Source organism: Bombina bombina, chromosome 1 (genome assembly GCF_027579735.1).
Source record: "Bombina bombina isolate aBomBom1 chromosome 1, aBomBom1.pri, whole genome shotgun sequence".
Classification (NCBI taxonomy): Eukaryota; Metazoa; Chordata; class Amphibia; order Anura; family Bombinatoridae; genus Bombina; species Bombina bombina.
This window is the reverse complement of record NC_069499.1, coordinates 310,556,497-310,573,798: the sequence shown is the minus strand read 5'-3', so window position 1 is coordinate 310,573,798 and position 17,302 is coordinate 310,556,497. Positions and strand designations below refer to the sequence as shown.

The 17,302-nt window shown below is 45.2% G+C and overlaps 1 protein-coding gene across 1 annotated transcript in view; it reads left to right on the top strand.

The window, feature by feature from the left end:
• Nucleotides 1–17,302, top strand: part of PTPN4 (protein tyrosine phosphatase non-receptor type 4) — a gene marked incomplete in the record, with an annotated part of 1,345,721 nt that overhangs the window by 1,010,601 nt on the left and 317,818 nt on the right. Inside the window, 1 exon segment of the mRNA XM_053698088.1 lies at nucleotides 1,885–2,041. Within this exon segment, the coding sequence (XP_053554063.1) occupies nucleotides 1,885–2,041 (157 nt within the window).

Genomic DNA, 17,302 nt, shown 5'->3' with positions numbered 1-17,302 from the left:
GCAGACCTAGTGGTCATGTCGTCCTGTCCTACATGGACTCTACCTTTGAGGAAAGACCTTCTAATACAAGGTCCCTTCAATCATCCAAATCTAATTTCTCTGAGGCTGACTGCGTGGAGATTGAACGCTTGATCCTATCAAAGCGTGGCTTCTCCGAGTCAGTTATTGATACTTTGATACAGGCACGAAAGCCTGTTACCAGAAAAATATACCATAAGATATAGCGTAAATACCTGTATTGGTGCGAATCCAAGAGTTACTCGTGGAGTAAGGTTAGGATTCCGAGGATATTGTCTTTTATCCAAGAGGGCTTGGAAAAAGGCTTATCAGCTAGTTCTTTAAAGGGACAGATTTCTGCTCTGTCTATTCTTTTGCACAAGCGTCTGGCGGAAGTTCCAGACGTCCAGGCCTTTTGTCAAGCTTTAGCCAGGATTAAGCCTGTATTTAAAGCTGTTGCTCCTCCGTGGAGCTTAAACCTGGTTCTTAAAGTTCTTCAAGGAGTTCCGTTTGAACCCCTTCATTCCATTGATATTAAACTTTTATCTTGGAAAGTTCTATTTTTGATGGCTATTTCCTCGGCTCGAAGAGTCTCGGAATTGTCTGCCTTACACTGTGATTCTCCTTATCTGATTTTCCATTCAGACAAGGTAGTTCTGCGTACTAAACCTGGGTTTTTACCTAAGGTAGTCTCTAACAGGAATATCAATCAGGAGATTGTTGTTCCGTCATTATGTCCTAATCCTTCTTCAAGGAAGGAACGACTTTTGCATAATCTGGACGTAGTCCGTGCCCTGAAATTCTATTTACAGGCAACTAAAGATTTTCGTCAAACTTCTTCCCTGTTTGTCGTTTACTCTGGACAGAGGAGAGGTCAAAAAGCTTCGGCAACCTCTCTCTCTCTTTGGCTTCGTAGCATAATACGTTTAGCCTATGAGACTGCTGGACAGCAGCCCCCTGAAAGAATTACAGCTCATTCCACTAGAGCTGTGGCTTCCACCTGGGCCTTTAAGAATGAGGCCTCTGTTGAACAGATTTGCAAGGCTGCGACTTGGTCTTCGCTTCACACTTTTTCAAAATTTTACAAATTTGACACTTTTGCTTCTTCGGAGGCTGTTTTTGGGAGAAAGGTTCTACAGGCAGTGGTTCCTTCCGTTTAAGTGTCTGCCTTGTCCCTCCCATCATCCGTGTACTTGGCTTTGGTATTGGTATCCCATAAGTAATGGATGACCCGTGGACTGAATACACTTAACAAGAGAAAACATAATTTATGCTTACCTGATAAATTTATTTCTCTTGTAGTGTATTCAGTCCACGGCCCGCCCTGTCTTTTTAAGGCAGATCTAAATTTTAATTAATACTTCAGTCACCACTGCACCCTATGGTTCCTCCTTTCTCGTCTTGTTTTGGTCGAATGACTGAATATGACATGTGAGGGGAGGAGCTATGTAGCAGCTCTGCTTGGGTGATCCTCTTGCAATTTCCTGTTGGGAAGAGAATATATTCCCATAAGTAATGGTTGACCCGTGGACTGAATACACTACAAGAGAAATAAATTTATCAGGTAAGCATAAATTATGTTTTTAAAACATTATAGTTGTTTATAGAACTGATGTGTGAACCTTTCCACATTCTCCATATTTAGCTCTTGTGCAGTGCCGCACCCTGCTTTCACTGAAACAATTGAGAGCTAGGCTTGTCAATTACCCCGGTTGAATGAGTTTGGATTGATTTTCAGCCTAAACTACTGCTTCATAAATATCATTTGCAGGGTCGCTAATTTGAAAGGGGCATCCGCATGATGCAATCTGTCCATTGGATAAGCACAAAATAAATATATTTTTATTACACTGTAACAGTGTCACCCCTTTTATCTTCCTTGTACAGGCTGATCTGTGTGTTCCCCGTCTTAATGAAGGAGATCAGGTTGTATTAATTAATGGAAGAGACATATCAGAGCACACTCATGACCAAGTAGTCATGTTCATCAAAGCAAGCTGTGAGATGCACTCAGGGGAGCTTGTTCTGCTGGTCCGACCTAATGGTGAGTGAAAAGGCTTCATACAAATTAGTTAGTGTTACCATTCACCCTTTCTTTAATTTTGTGCTTTTTCTCATATTTCTTTCACATTTTTCTGAAACAAGTTTCTGATTGTAATGTTGTATATCCAGTAAAAGATCTAACTAAAGTTCAAATCTTCTCCAGGCTGCGACTCTTCCCCTCCTCCAAGGTGACAGTATTTGATTCCACGTATTTGGAGTTTGGAAGTGTAGCTTTGCTCCCGCCCTTAGACTTTATTTTTCACAATAAAGAACGAAAGGGCCAGTAGCACAACAGCTAGGCCACCTCCTGACCTTTATGGAGCCTTAGCACTGCCACCACCTGAAACAAAAATGTCCTTATTTAAATGACCATATATGTTTTCTTCTTTGAGCTGGATTCTTTCCTTTTTCACTGTTCTCAAGTACCGCTAACAGGGTAGATTTTCATTATAGTTGAACAAGAGCACAGATGAAATAATCAGCTGATGGGTGAGAGCATGTTAGTAACCATGGTTACTGATCAGCTGATTATTTCACCAGTGCTCTAGTTCAGCTATAATGAAAACCTGGCCGTTGAGGGTACTGAACTGCTTTTGATTTGCAAATAAGTGTCACATCTGCAAACAAAACTTTCTTTCTAATGGTAGTCAGAGTCCAAGAGACTTTACTCTTTGAAAGTACATCACCTGGCCACCAGGAGTAGGCAAAGACACCCCAGAGCTTTTACTATCCCTCCTACTTCCCCTTCCCTCCAAGTAGTTCTTTGCCTTGTCTAGGGGAAGGCAAGGATGCAAAGGTGCTCTTCAAGTGTTTAAACTCTCAAACTCCTACCCTCAGTGGATAGTTCCCTGAAGATAGGATTAAAGGACATACAGATATAATTTACATTTGGCAAGGGATATCTCCAGCCTTTATGCCAAGGGTATCGCTGGGACGTTCCCATGCCTCCTAGGCTGTAAGTTACAGTATTGGACAGCCCTACACTAGCCTTCAGGTAGACAGAATACATGGGTTTACTAAGGGTTAATAGCCCTGACAACTGCACTCATAGTACTCAGTTAGTGTTACATTGCTGCTATTCACAGGAGTGTTATACAGTGTATGTAGGTTGTGGATTTTTTCTCTGGGTTATATTCTGTGCACAGTTTACTTCTGATGCTGCAAGCTTTATTATTTGTAGTAGTAGTACTGAGACTGCCCGGGGACTGTCTACCCTCTACTCTGACACTAGAGGGTAAGATCTAGTGGATTCAGTAAGTGTGGGATTTCACTCACTTTTTGGAGGTATGGTCCCTTTAAGATCCCTGAATCCAGTTCTTCAGTGTTCCAGCAGCAGCAGCGGTTGAAGGCGCTTTGGATGCAGGACTATAGCAGGTAAGGAGTTAAGCGTTTTCCCGCCACACAGCAGCATTTTGGCATGCACTCCGCCTCTTTCTTCACGCGGCTCTGCCAAACTTCAGAAGCACAGCTAGCTGGAAGCTCTTCTACACACTGCATCGTCTCTGACTTCTCAGGAGGGGGAAATACCCTAAACCGTAATCTCAGAGGTAGCAGGGGCTGCAGCTTTTAAAGGTTTCAGTTGAATCTCCAATAGAGGAGATTCAGAATCGCATCCATTCATTAAAGACATCAAATTACTTTATTTGTGACTGGGTTCTGGGAGCTCTGCTTTCAGTGGTCAGAGCCCAGGGAGTGCCAGTGGCTCCATACTTGGACGATATCTGGGTTTTGGCACAATCTTTACCATTAGCTATTGCTCACATCGACAAGTTACTTTGGTTCCTTTGAGAGCATGGCTGTAAGGTCAACGTACCCAAGAGTTCTCTGACACCACGGACAAGAGTGTTTTTTTTGGTTATCATAATAGACTCTATGACTATGAGAATTTTCCTCACAAGTGCAAAATACAACTGCAGAATGCTTGTTGGCAGCTTCAGTCTCTTCGTCGTTCTTCTGTAGCACAATGTATGGAGGTTGTGGGTCTTATGGTGGCGGCATCAGACACTATACCCTTTGTCATGTTTCATCTGCAGCCTCTTTAATTGTGCATGCTCAGACAATTCCAACCTTTCTCAATTGATCCGCCTAGATCCGTCCTCCAGACGGTCTAACTCATCACCATGGACGCAAGCCTATCTGGATAGGGTGGCTGTATGGGGTTCTCTCAGAACTCAAGGGGTATGGTCGCCTCAGGAAGTGAAGCTACCCATAAATATTCTGGAAAGCAGAGCGATAGTCATTGCCTTACAAGCATGGCCTCTGCTCGGAGCGGCCTTCTTTATCCCTTTTCAATAGACAACATCTCAACTGTGACTTACATAAACCACCAGGGGGGACCCGCAGCTCTCAGGCAATGCAGGAAGTGTCTCTCATCCTGACATGGGCTGATAACCACCAATGCACAATTTCCACCATGTCCCAGGGGTGGAGAACTGGGAGGCAGATTACTTAAGTTGCCATTCCCTCCATTCAGGGGAATGAACGCTCAACAAGTATGTCTTCGCCCAGCTCGTGCACCGCTGGGGAGTTCCGGAGATAGATCTCATGGCCTTTCCCCTGAATCACAAACTTCCAAGGTACAGCTCGAGGTTGCGGGATGCTCTGGTGGAACTAACAGATGCCTTGACAGCACTATGGCAGTATCAGCTGGTTTGCCTGTTTTCTAAGAATCTGTGCTCGGCATACCTAGCTTGGTGTTCAGAGCAGGGTTTCTTATGGCATTCTGTGCGAATCCCTTGGATCCTGCGGTTTTTAAAGGATAGACTTCATAAGGGCTTGTCAGCTAGCTCTATCAAGGGTCGGATTTCAGCTCTTTCCGCTTTGCTTTATCAGAAGTTGGCGAGGTTACCAGATATCCACTCCTTCGTACATGCCCTGAGCAGAATCAGGACTGTCATCAAGCCTATCGCTTCTCTGTGGAGCCTTAATCTGGTTCTTAGGGTGCTACAACATCCTTCCTTTGCATTGCTTTGATATCAAATTGCTTTTCCAGATGGTACTTTTTGGTTGGCAATTTCTTCTGCTCGTTATTGTTGGCTTTCGCATGTGAGTCGCTCTATTTGGCTTTTCATTCGGATAAGGTTGTTTTATGAACTAGGCCTGGTTTTCTTCCAAAGGTGGTAACGGTGGACATCATCAACCAGGAGATAATTGTGCCTTCCTTTTTTTCCAATCCCAATCCTCCTAAAAAGAGGTTACTACATAATCTGGATGTGGTTAGATCACTACGTTATAAGACAATACTTTCCCTATCCTCGGCTATGTGCACTACTGAGAGGGAAGGGAAAGTAGGAGGGAAATTAATTTATCAGATAAAAATAAATTTAGTTTTTTATTTATTTACTTATTTAGTTATCTTGTTTACAGATATTTTGCAGTAAAATTTCTAATTGCAGTGTGTGTATATACACATACATACACACACTAAATGACAAAAAGTGTGTGGACACCCCTACTAATTGAGTTCAGCCACATCCATCGCTAACAGGTTCATATCCAGCACATAGCCATGAAATCTCCATAGATAAACATTAGCAGCTCAACAACAGCCCAGTCACAAAGTAGTAAACCGCAAAGTGCAGAATTTGCACATAAAAATCACCTATCGTCTATTGCAACACTCACTACAGAGGTCCAAACGGCCTCTGGAAGCAACATCAGCACAAGAACTGTGAGTCAGGAGCTTTATGAAATGGGTTTCCATGGCCAAGCAGATGTACACAAGCTTAACATCAACATGTGCAATGCCAAGCATCGGCTGGAGTGGCATAAACCACACCACCACTGGACTATGGAGCATTGTTCTCTGGGATGATAAATCACACATCACTATCTGGAAGTCTGGTGGAAGAACCTTGGTGTGGCAGATTCCAGGAGAACACTACCTACCGGAATGCATTATTACCTACTGTAATGTTTGTTGGAAGAGGGATAATGGTCTTGGTCTGTTTTTCATTGTTTGGAGCTAAATACACTTTAGACAATTGGGTGCCACCAACTTTGTGACAACACTTTGAGGAAGGCCCTTTCCTGCATGTGCACACAGCTAGGTCGATGAAGACGAGTTTGGTGGGGAGGAACTCAAATGACATCTACAAAGCCCTCACCTCAAACCCACTGGGCACCTTTGAGATAAATTGGAACGCCGATTGTGAGCCTGACCTCACAGATGCTCTTTTGCCTGAATGGGCAATTCGCCACATGTTTTAGCCTCAAAGTGGGGGTGGAGGCTGTCAACTCCATATTAATGCTGTGGTTTTAAAATGGGATGTCCAAAAAGCTCTTTTCCATCTAAAGGGGAGGAGAGTCCACGGCTTCATTCATTACTTGTGGGAAATAAGAACCTGGCTACCAGGAGGAGGCAAAGACACCCCAGCCTACTTCCCTCATCCCCCAGTCATTCTTTGCCTTTCGTCACAGGAGGTTGGCAGAGAAGTTTTGGAAGATTCAGAGTTGTCTCTTATGGAGGATCGTACTCTACGAAATGGGACTGGAGTTTTAAGTAGTCCTGTCAGCCTCTCAGTGAGAGCTTGGGTGAATGTTAGAGTTTCATTTCCGGGAGTATTTGCGCGGGCTATTTTGCACAATTTTCTCTCTAGTGCAGGGGCTGTCCTGCGAGGCATTCCTTCTGACCAGATGTGGCCTAATCGACTTCCTCTGCTTGTCTGGCGGTTACAGGAGATGTAACGGTTTCTGTGGTCCAGGTCATAGAAGGTGGTGAGTGCCCCGACCATTGGAGGTTATAAAGGTGCCATTTTATATATAGTACATACTGTCTGTAATAAAGGCACAAGCTATGGAGGACTCTGACGCATTAGAGGGTACTCCCTCTTTAACAAAGTCTAGTACCTGTGTTTATTGTGAGGAGGTCCTGGTAGATCCGCCTGCTCAACTATGCTCCACATGCCTTGATAAAGTTATGACATCTAGAAAGAGTAGAATGTCTAGTACTACTGAGCCGTCCACCGTCCCGTGAGGTGCGTTCCCTACATTCATCTCCGATTACACATGCAGCGCCCCAGGGCACGACTATTTCTCCTACGGGAGAGATCCGTTGGCCGCCAGATTTTGTGGATCAACTGCAAACGGCGGTGTCTAAGGTGATTAGTGCCTTACCACGTTCTGCAAAGCGTAAGGTAAAATATAGCGATCCGACCCAGGGGTCATCTATTCCAATGGATATTTCAGAAAGATTATCCGCTGACGAGGACGACTCCGACTCTTCAGAGGACGTTCCTTCTGGGTCGGAGTCTATGTCATCTAAAGCTCAGACTGCTGAGGAGCCTGACTATAGGTTTAGGATGGAAAATGTGCGCTTTTTGCTGAAGCAAGTGCTTGCTACCCTCGAGGTTCCGGAACTAAAACTACCAGAGGAACCTTCTATTCCTAAACTGGATAAAGTATATGAGGACAGGGTGGTGCCTCAGACCTTCCCGGTTCCTGTTAAGATGGCTAACATTATTAAGAATGAATTGGAGAGATTAGGTTCTTCCTTTTCCCCTTCTTCTTCCTTTAAGAAGCTGTTCCCCGTCCCGGACTCTCAGCTCGAGCTATCGGGGTCTGTCTCTAAGGTAGATGGTGCTATCTCTACGCTCTCTAAGCGGACAACGATTCCTCTTGAAGATAATTCAGTGTTAAAGAGCCCATGGATAAAAAGTTAGAGAGCATGTTAAGAAAAATGTTTCAACATACGGGGTTTGTTTTTCAGCCGGCAGCGGCAGTAGCTGCGGATGCCAGAGCTGCGTCATATTGGTGTAAAGCTCTGTCTGACATGGTCAAGAGGGAGACTCCCCTCAATGAGATACAGGAGAGAATTAAGGCCTTGAGGGTCGCTAATTCTTTTATTTGTGATGCCAATATGCAAATTATTCGCCTGAATGCTAAGGTGACAGGTTTTTCCATATTAACCTGCAGGGCTCTGTGGCTAAAGTTGTGGTCTGCGAACATGACCTCTAAATCTAGACTACTATCCCTTTCATTTCAAGGAAAGATCCTGTTTGGTCCAGGATTGGACTCGATCATATCCACGGTTGCGGGAGGCAAGGGCGCTTTCCTACCGCAGGATAAGAAGGTTAAGCCTAAGGGATCTACTTTTCGTCCCTTTCATGCGGACAAGGCCCAATGCCAACAGCCCGCCTGCAAAAGCGGATTAGTCCTAGGGCACATGGAAACCAGCTCAGTCTTGGAATAAGTCCAAGCAGAACAAGAAGCCTGCCGAAATAAAGTCAGCATGAGGGGGCGGCCCCCGACTGGTCTCCGGACCAAGTAGGGAGCAGATTATCTCTTTTCTCAGAAGCCTGGTTGCAGGATGTTCAGGACCCTTGGGTTCTGGAGGTTATCGCCCAAGGATACAGGATAGGGTTCAGATCTCATCCGCCCCGGGGGAAGATTTCTCCTGTCAAATCTGTCTTCCAGACCAGAAAAGAGAGACACTTTTCTAGAATGTGTAAGGGATCTCTTTTTCCCTCTTAGTAATTGTACCTGTACCCCAGCAGAAAGGGGTCTAGGGTACTATTCAAACCTTTTCGTGGTCCCAAAGAAGGAGGGCACATTTCGCCCGATTCTGGACCTAAAGTGTTTTAAACAAATTTCTGGCTGTTCCATCGTTCAAAATGGAAACGATCAGATCTATTCTGCCCCTAGTTCAAGAGGGTCAGTTCATGACGACAATAGACTTGAAGGATGCCTACCTTCATGTGCTAATCCACAAGGATCACTTCAGGTTCCTGAGATTTGCATTCCTGGACCAACATTTCCAGTTTGTGGCCCTTCCCTTTGGTCTGGTGACGGCCCTGAGAGTCTTCACAAAGGTTCTGGGGGCGCTACTGGCAGTGGCCAGATCCAGAGAAATTGCTGTGGCGCCCTATCTGGACGACATCCTAGTCCAGGCGCCGTCGTTCAGTCTCGCAGAGGATCACTCGAAGGCTCTTCTTCTTTTGCTCCAATCCCACGGTTGGAAGATAAACTCAGGAAAGAGCTCCCTGATTCCCAGCAGCAGGGTGGAGTTCCTGGGAATGATTATAGATTCTATATCCATGAGGATATTTCTCACAGATCAGTGACGCAGAAAGATTGCGTCCACCTGTCTTGCCAGGTTCCACCTCAGACCTCTTCAGTTATGCATGTTGAGACAGTGGAACGGCATACAGACCTATCCCAACAGATTTCTTTGGACAATCGGACGAGGGAATCCCTCTCTTGGGTGATCTGTCCAGAACAACTGTCCCAAGGGACGTCCTTCCTGAGACCGTAATGGGAGATTGTGACCACGGACGCGAGTCTGGGAGGATAGGGAGCTGTTTGTGGTGTCAAGATGGCACAGGGCAAATGGTCTTGAGAGAAGTCTCTCCTCCCGATCAATATTCTGGAACTTCGAGCAATCTACAATGCTCTGAAGGCATGGCCTCTACTGGGGTCGTTCAGCTTTATCAGATTCCAGACAAACATTACCTCGGTGGCTTACATCAACCACCAGGGGGGACGAGAAGCTCTCTGGCAATGAGGGAGGTTTCTCGGATATTGGAATGGGCAGAGTCCCACAACTGCTCGCTCTCAGCAATCCACATTCCGGTGGTGGACAGCTAGGAAGCGGATTTCCTCAGCAGGCAATCCTTCCATCTGGGGAAATGGTCTCTCCATCCCGAGGTGTTTTCGCAGATTTGTCACAGATGGGGACGCCAGAGATAGACAGACCTCATGGCGTCCAGACTCATTTGCAAGCTACCCAGATACGGGTCGCGGTCCAGGGATCCCCAGGCAGAGCTGATAGATGCTTTGGCCGTGCCTTGGGAGTTCAATCTAGTTTACATTTTTCCACCATTGCCACTTCTACCTTGTGTAGTGCCCCGCATCAAGCAGGAGCAAGCTTTGGCTATTCTGATTGCTCCGTTGTGGCCGCGGAGGACGTGGTTTGCGGATCTGGTGGGGATGTCATCTCCTCCATGGAGGTTTCCCTGTTGCAGGGATCTGTTGGTACAGGGTCCTTTTCAACCTCAAAATCTAGATTCTCTGAGACTGACTGCGTGGAGATTGAACGCTTAGTCTTTGCCAAAAGAGGTTTTTCTAAGAGAGTGATTGATACTCTCATTCAGGCTAGGAAACCGGTCACTCGTCGCATCTATCATAAGGTGTGGAGGACTTGCTTGTCCTGGTGTGCGAAGCATGGATATCCTTGGCACAAGGTTAAGGTATCTCTGTCCTTTTCTCCAACATTAGTGTGTCCGGTCCACGGTGTCATCCATTACTTGTGGGATATTCTCCTCCCCCACAGGGAAAGGCAAGGAGAGCACACAGCAAGAGCTGTCCATATAGTCCCTCCCAGGCTCCGCCCCCCCCCCCCAGTCATTCTCCTTGCCGCTCTGAACAAGTAGCATCTCCTCGGGGATGGTGAGGAGTTTGTGGTGTTTAGTTGTAGTTTTTTATTCTTCTATCAAGAGTTTGTTATTTTAAAATAGTGCTGGTATGTACTATTTACTCTGAAACAGAAAGAGATGAAGAGTTCTGTTTGTGAGAGGAATATGATTTTAGCAGCAGTTACTAAAATAGTTTGCTGTTTCCACATAGGACTGTTGAGATGAGATAACTTCAGTTGGGGGAAACAGTTAGCAGGCTCTTCTGCTCAAGGTATGACTAGCCATATTTCTAACAAGACTGTGTAATGCTGGAAGGCTGTCATTTCCCCTCATGGGGATCGGTAAGCCATTTTCTTAGTCTCAAACAGAATAAAGGGCTTATTATGGGCTATAAACTGGTAGACACTTTTAGGGGCTAAATCGATTGCTTTATTTAAGTATTATATGCAGTTTGAAGTTGTATTTCACACTTTTATAACATTGGGGAACGTTTTTAGCACCAGGCACTTGTTAAGACACCTTCCCAGTCAGGAAGGGCCTTTCTCTGTAGTAGGCAGAGCCTCATTTTCGCGCCATTACTGTGCAGTTAATTTTGAGTTCAGTACATGCAGCTGCATGTGTGAGGGTCTGGAATCCACTAAAAACGTTCCTAGAAGGCTTCATTTGGTATCATATACCCCCCTGGGATTGGTGAAGTTGCAGAAAAGGCTGTGGCTGGGACTGTAAGGGGGTTAAAATTAAAAATGGCTCCGGTTTCCACATTTTAAGGGTTAACAGCTTGAACATTGGGGTGCAATACTTTGAATGTATTAAGACACTGTGGTGAAAATTTGGTAAAGATTGGATAATTCCTTCCTAGTTTTTCACATATTCAGTAATAAAGTGTGCCCTGTTTAACATTTAAAGAGACAGTAACGGTTTTGTTTTAAAACGGTTTTTGTGCTTTATTAACCAGTTTAAGCCTGTTTAACATGTCTGTACCTTCAGATAGATCATGTTCTGTATGTATGGTAGCCAATGTGGTTCCCCCTTCAAATATAGTGTGATAATTGTGCCATGGCGTCCAAACAAAGTAAGGACAGTACTGTCACATTTAGTAAGGTTGCCCAGGATGATTCCTCAGATGAAGGAAGTAGACATAGTTCTACATCATCTCCTTCTGTGTCTATACCAGTTATGCCCGCGCAGGCGACCCCTAGTACTTCTAGCGCGCCAATGCTTGTTACTATACAGTAATTGACGGCAGTAATGGTTAACTCCATAGCTAATATTTTATCCAAAATGCCAGCATTTCAGAGAAAGCTGGATTGCTCTGTTTTAAACACTGTAGATCAGGAGGGCGCTGATGATAATTTTTCTGTCATACCCTCACACCAATCTGAAGTGGCAGTGAGGGAGGGTTTGTCAGATGAGGAAATTTCTGATACAGGAAGAATTTCTCAGCAGGCAGAACCTGATGTTGTGACATTTAAATTTAAATTAGAGCATCTCCGCGCATTACTTAAGGAGGTGCTATCTACTCTGGATGATTGTGACAATCTGGTCAACCCAGAAAATAGTGCAAGATGGACAGTTCCTTGAGGTCCCGGTGCACCCTGATGCTTTTCCGATACCTAAACGGGTGGCGGACATAGTGAATAAGGAGTGGGAGAAGCCAGGCATACCTTTTGTCCCTCCTCCTATATTTAAGAAATTGTTCCCTATGGTCGACCCCAGGAAGGACACATGGCAAACAGTCCCTAAGGTCGAGGGGGAGTTTTCTACTCTAGCCAAGCGCACGACCATTCCTATTGAGGACAATTGTGCTTTCAAAGATCCTATGGATAAAAAATTGGAGGGTTTGCTTAAAAAGATTTTTGTACAGCAAGGTTACCTCCTTCAACCTATTTTGTGCATTATTCCTGTCACTACAGCGGCATGGTTCTGGTTCGAGGAACTGGAAAAGTCGCTCAGTAGGGAGACTCCGTATGAGGAAGTCATGGATAGAATTTACGCACTTAAGTTAGCTAATTCCTTTATTTTAGACGCCGCTTTGCAGTTAGCGAGGTTAGCTGCAAAAAATTCAGGGTTTACAATTGTGGCGCGCAGAGCGCTCTGGCTAAGAATAAGTCCAATTTTCGTTCCTTTCGCAATTTCAGGAACGGACCGGCTTCCAACTCGGCAGCCTCTAGACAAGAGGGTAACGCTTCCCAGACTAAACCAGCTTGGAAATCAATGCAAGGCTGGAACAAGGGTAAACAGGCCAAGAAGCCTGCTGCTGCTACCAAGACAGCATGAAGAGGAACCGGATCTAGTAGGGGGCAGACTCTCTCTCTTTGCTCAGGCTTGGGCAAGAGATGTTCAGGATCCCTGGGCACTAGAAATAGTCTCTCAGGATTATCTTCTAGAATTCAAGGAACTACCCCCAAGGGGAAGGTTCCACATGTCTCACTTATCTTCAAACCAAGTAAAGAGACAGGCATTCTTACATTGTGTAGAAGACCTGTTAAAGATGGGAGTGATACTCCCAGTTCCAACTGTGGAACAAGGTCAGGGGTTTTACTCAAATCTGTTTGTAGTTCCAAAAAAAAAAAAAAAGAGGGAACTTTCAGACCAATTCTGGATTTAAAAATTCCAAACAAATTTCTCAGAGTGCCATCGTTCAAAATGGAAACTATTCGAACGATTTTACCTACAATCCAGGAGGGTCAATTTATGACTACCGTGGATCTAAAGGATGCGTATCTGCATATTCCTATCCACAAAGATCATCATCAGTTCGCCTTTCTGGATGTGGCTCTACCATTCGGACTAGCCACTGCTCCAAGGATTTTCACAAAGGTGCTCGGGTCCCTTCTAGCGGTTCTAAGACCCAGGGGCATTGCAGTGGCACCTTACTTGGACGACATCCTAATTCAAGCGTCGTCTCTTTCAAAGACAAAGGCTCACACAGACATTGTTCTAGCCTTTCTCAGATCTCACGGGTGGTAGGTGAACATAGAAAAAAGTTCCCCGTCTCCGTCAACAAGAGTCCCTTTCTTGGGAACAATAATAGATTCTTTAGAAATGAAGATTTTCCTGACAGATGTCAGAGAGTCAAAGCTTCTAAACACTTTTCAAGTTCTTCACTCTGTTCTACGGCCTTCCATAGCTCAGTGCATGGAAGTAGTAGGGTTTTTTTGGTTGCAGCAATGGACATAGTTCCTTTTGCGCGAATTCATCTAAGACCATTACAACTGTGCATGCTCAAACAGTGGAATGGGGACTATACAGACTTGTCTCCAGTGATTCAAGTAGATCAGAAGACCAGAGACTCACTCCGTTGGTGGCTGACCCAGGATCCCCTGTCCCAGGGAATGAGCTTCCGCAGACCAGAGTGGGTCATTGTCACGACCGACGCCAGTCTATTAGGCTGGGGCGCGGTCTGGGATTCCCTGAAAGCTCAGGGTCTATGGTCTCGGGAAGAGTCTCTTCTACCGATAAACATTCTGGAACTGAGAGCGATATTCAATGCTCTCCGGGCTTGGCCTCAACTAGCAAAGGCCAGATTAATAAGATTCCAATCAGACAACATGACGACTGTTGCTTACTTCAACCATCAGGGGGGAACAAGGAGTTCCCTGGCGATGAGAGAGGTGACCAAGATCATCAAATGGGCGGAGGATCACTCCTGCCACCTGTCTGCGATCCACATCCCAGGAGTGGAAAACTGGGAGGTGGATTATCTGAGTCGTCAGACCTTTCATCCGGGGGAGTGGGAACTCCACCCGGAGGTGTTTGCCCAGTTGACCCAATTATGGGGCATTGCAGACATGGATCTGATGGCGTCTCGTCAGAACTTCAAGGTTCCTTGCTACGGGTCCAGATCCAGGGATTCCAAGGCGACTCTAGTGGATGTATTAGTGGCGCCTTGGACTTTCAACCTAGCTTATGCGTTTCCACCGTTCCCTTTCATTCCCAGGCTGGTAGCCAGGATCAAACAGGAGAAGGCCTCAGTGATTTTGATAGCTCCTGCGTGGCCACGCAGGACTTGGTATGCAGACCTGGTGAATATGTCATCGGCTCCACCATGGAAGCTACCTTTGAGACAGGATCTTCTAGTACAAGGTCCATTCGAACATCCAAATCTAGTTTCTCTCCAGCTGACTGCTTGGAAATTGAACGCTTGATTTTGTCTAAGCATGGGTTTTCGGATTCTGTGATAGATACTCTGGTACAAGCCAGAAAACCTGTGACTAGAAAGATTACCATAAAATATGGAAAAGATATATCTGTTGGTGTGAATCCAAGGGATTCCCATGGAGTAAGATTAAAATTCCTAGGATCCTTTCCTTTCTCCAAGAAGGTTTGGATAAGGGATTACCAGCGAGTTCTCTAAAAGGACAGATTTCTGCTTTATCTGTCTTGTTACACAAACGACTGGCAGCTGTGCCAGATGTTCAAGCTTTTGTTCAGGCTTTGGTCAGGATCAAGCCTGTTTACAGACCCTTGACTCCTCCCTGGAGTCTAAATTTGGTTCTTTCAGTTCTTCAAGGGGTTCCGTTTGAACCCTTACATTCCATAGATATCAAGTTGTTATCTTGGAAAGTTCTGTTTTTGGTTGCTATTTCTTCTGCTAGAAGAGTTTCTGAATTATCTGCTCTGCAGTGTAATCCGCCCTATCTGGTGTTCCATTCAGATAAGGTTGTTTTGCGTACTAAACCTGGTTTCCTTCCAAAGGTTGTTTCCAACAAGAATATTAACCAGGAAATAGTTGTGCCTTCTTTGTGTCCGAATCCAGTTTCAAAGAAGGAACGCTTGTTACACAATTTAGATGTAGTCCGTGCTTTAAAGTTCTATTTAGAAGCAACAAAGGAATTCAGACAAACGTCTTCTCTGTTTGTCGTTTATTCTGGCAAGAGTAGAGGTCAAAAAAGCTACTGCTACCTCTCTTTCCTTTTGGCTGAAAAGCATCATACGATTGGCTTACGAGACTGCCGGACGGCAGCCTCCTGAACGAATCACAGCTCACTCTACTAGGGCTGTAGCTTCCACATGGGCCTTCAAGAACGAGGCTTCTGTTGATCAGATATGTAAGGCAGCGACCTGGTCTTCTCTGCACACTTTGTCCAAATTCTACAAATTTGATACTTTTGCTTCTTCGGAGGCTATTTTTGGGAGAAAGGTTTTGCAAGCCGTGGTGCCTTCTGTTTAGGTAACCTGATTTGCTCCCTCCCTTCATCCGTGTCCTAAAGCTTTGGTATTGGTTCCCACAAGTAATGGATGACACCGTGGACCGGACACACCAATGTTGGAGAAAACAGAATTTATGCTTACCTGATAAATTACTTTCTCCAACGGTGTGTCCGGTCCACGGCCCGCCCTGGTTTTTTAATCAGGTTTGAAGAATTTCTTTCTCTATACACTACAGTCACCACGGCACCCTATAGTTTCTCCTTTTTTTCTCCTAACCGTCGGTCGAATGACTGGGGGGGCGGAGCCTGGGAGGGACTATATGGACAGCTCTTGCTGTGTGCTCTCCTTGCATTTCCCTGTGGGGGAGGAGAATATCCCACAAGTAATGGATGACACCGTGGACCGGACACACCGTTGGAGAAAGTAATTTATCAGGTAAGCATAAATTCTGTTTTTAGGATTCTGTCCTTTCTCCAGGACAGTTTGGAAAAAGGTCTTGCCGCTAGTTCTTTGAAGGGACATATTTCAGCATTATCTGTTTTGTTGCACAAGAGGCTCCCTGAGCTACCTGATATTCAGTCCTTTATTAAGGCTTTGTCTAGAATCAGGCCTGTTTTTAGATAGTCCGCTCCTCCCTGGAGCCTAAACTTGGTTCTGAAGGTATTGCAGAGGGTTCCATTTGAACCTATGCACTCTATTAACATTAAGGTTCTTTCCTGGAAGGTTCTCTTTCTGTTGGCTATTGCATCGGCTCGCAGAGTCTCTGAGTTGGCGGCCTTGTAATTTGAGCCTCCATATTTGGTCTTTCATACTGATAAGGCTGCTTTGCGCTCTGGTTTGGGATTTCTTCCCAAGGTTGTGTCTAACTGTAACATCAATCAGGAAATAGAAGTTCCTTCTTTGTGTCCTAACCCCACTACTCCTCGACGTGGTTCGAGCCTTGAAGTTTTATCTTCAGGCTACAAAGGATTTCAGACAATCTACATCTCATTTTGTGGTGTATGCAGGGAAGCGCAAGAGGCAGAAGGCCTCTTCTACTTCTTTGTCCTTTTGGTTAAGGAGCATGATTCGCTTAGCCTATGAGACAGCGGGACATAAGCCTCCTCAGAGGATCACGGCTCATTCGACTAGAGCTGTGGCTTCTTCTTGGGCCTTCAAGAATGAGGCCTCTATGGAGCAGATTTGTAAGGCGGCTACCTGGTTCTCCTTACATACCTTTACAAGGTTTTACAAATTTGAAGTTTTTGCTGCTGCGGAAGCCGTTTTTGGGAGAAAGGTTTTACAGGCTGTGGTGCCCTCAGATTAGGGTCCGCATTTTTTTGCCCTCACGTTTTTTCATTCAGTGTCCTCTAAAGCTTGGGTATTTGTTCTCACATGTAATGAATGAAATTGTGGACTCTCCTCCCCTTTAGATGGAAAACATAAATTATGCTTACCTGATAATTTTATTTCCATTGAAGGGAGGAGAGTACACGGTCCCCGCCCGTTGTTCCAGTGGACGGACCTAAATTTATTTTTTTGTTCTTCTGGCACCATTTGTACCCTCATATTTCTCCTACTGTTCCTTGTTCCCTCAGCAGAATGACTGGGGATGAGGGGAGTGAGGGAGGTATTTAAGCCTTTGGCTGGGGTATCTTTGCCTCCTCCTGATGGCCAGGTTCTTATTTCCCACAAGTAATGAATGAAGCCGTGGACTCTGCTCCCCTCGATGGAAATAAAATGATCAGGTAAGCATAATTTACAGATAAGTATAGAAA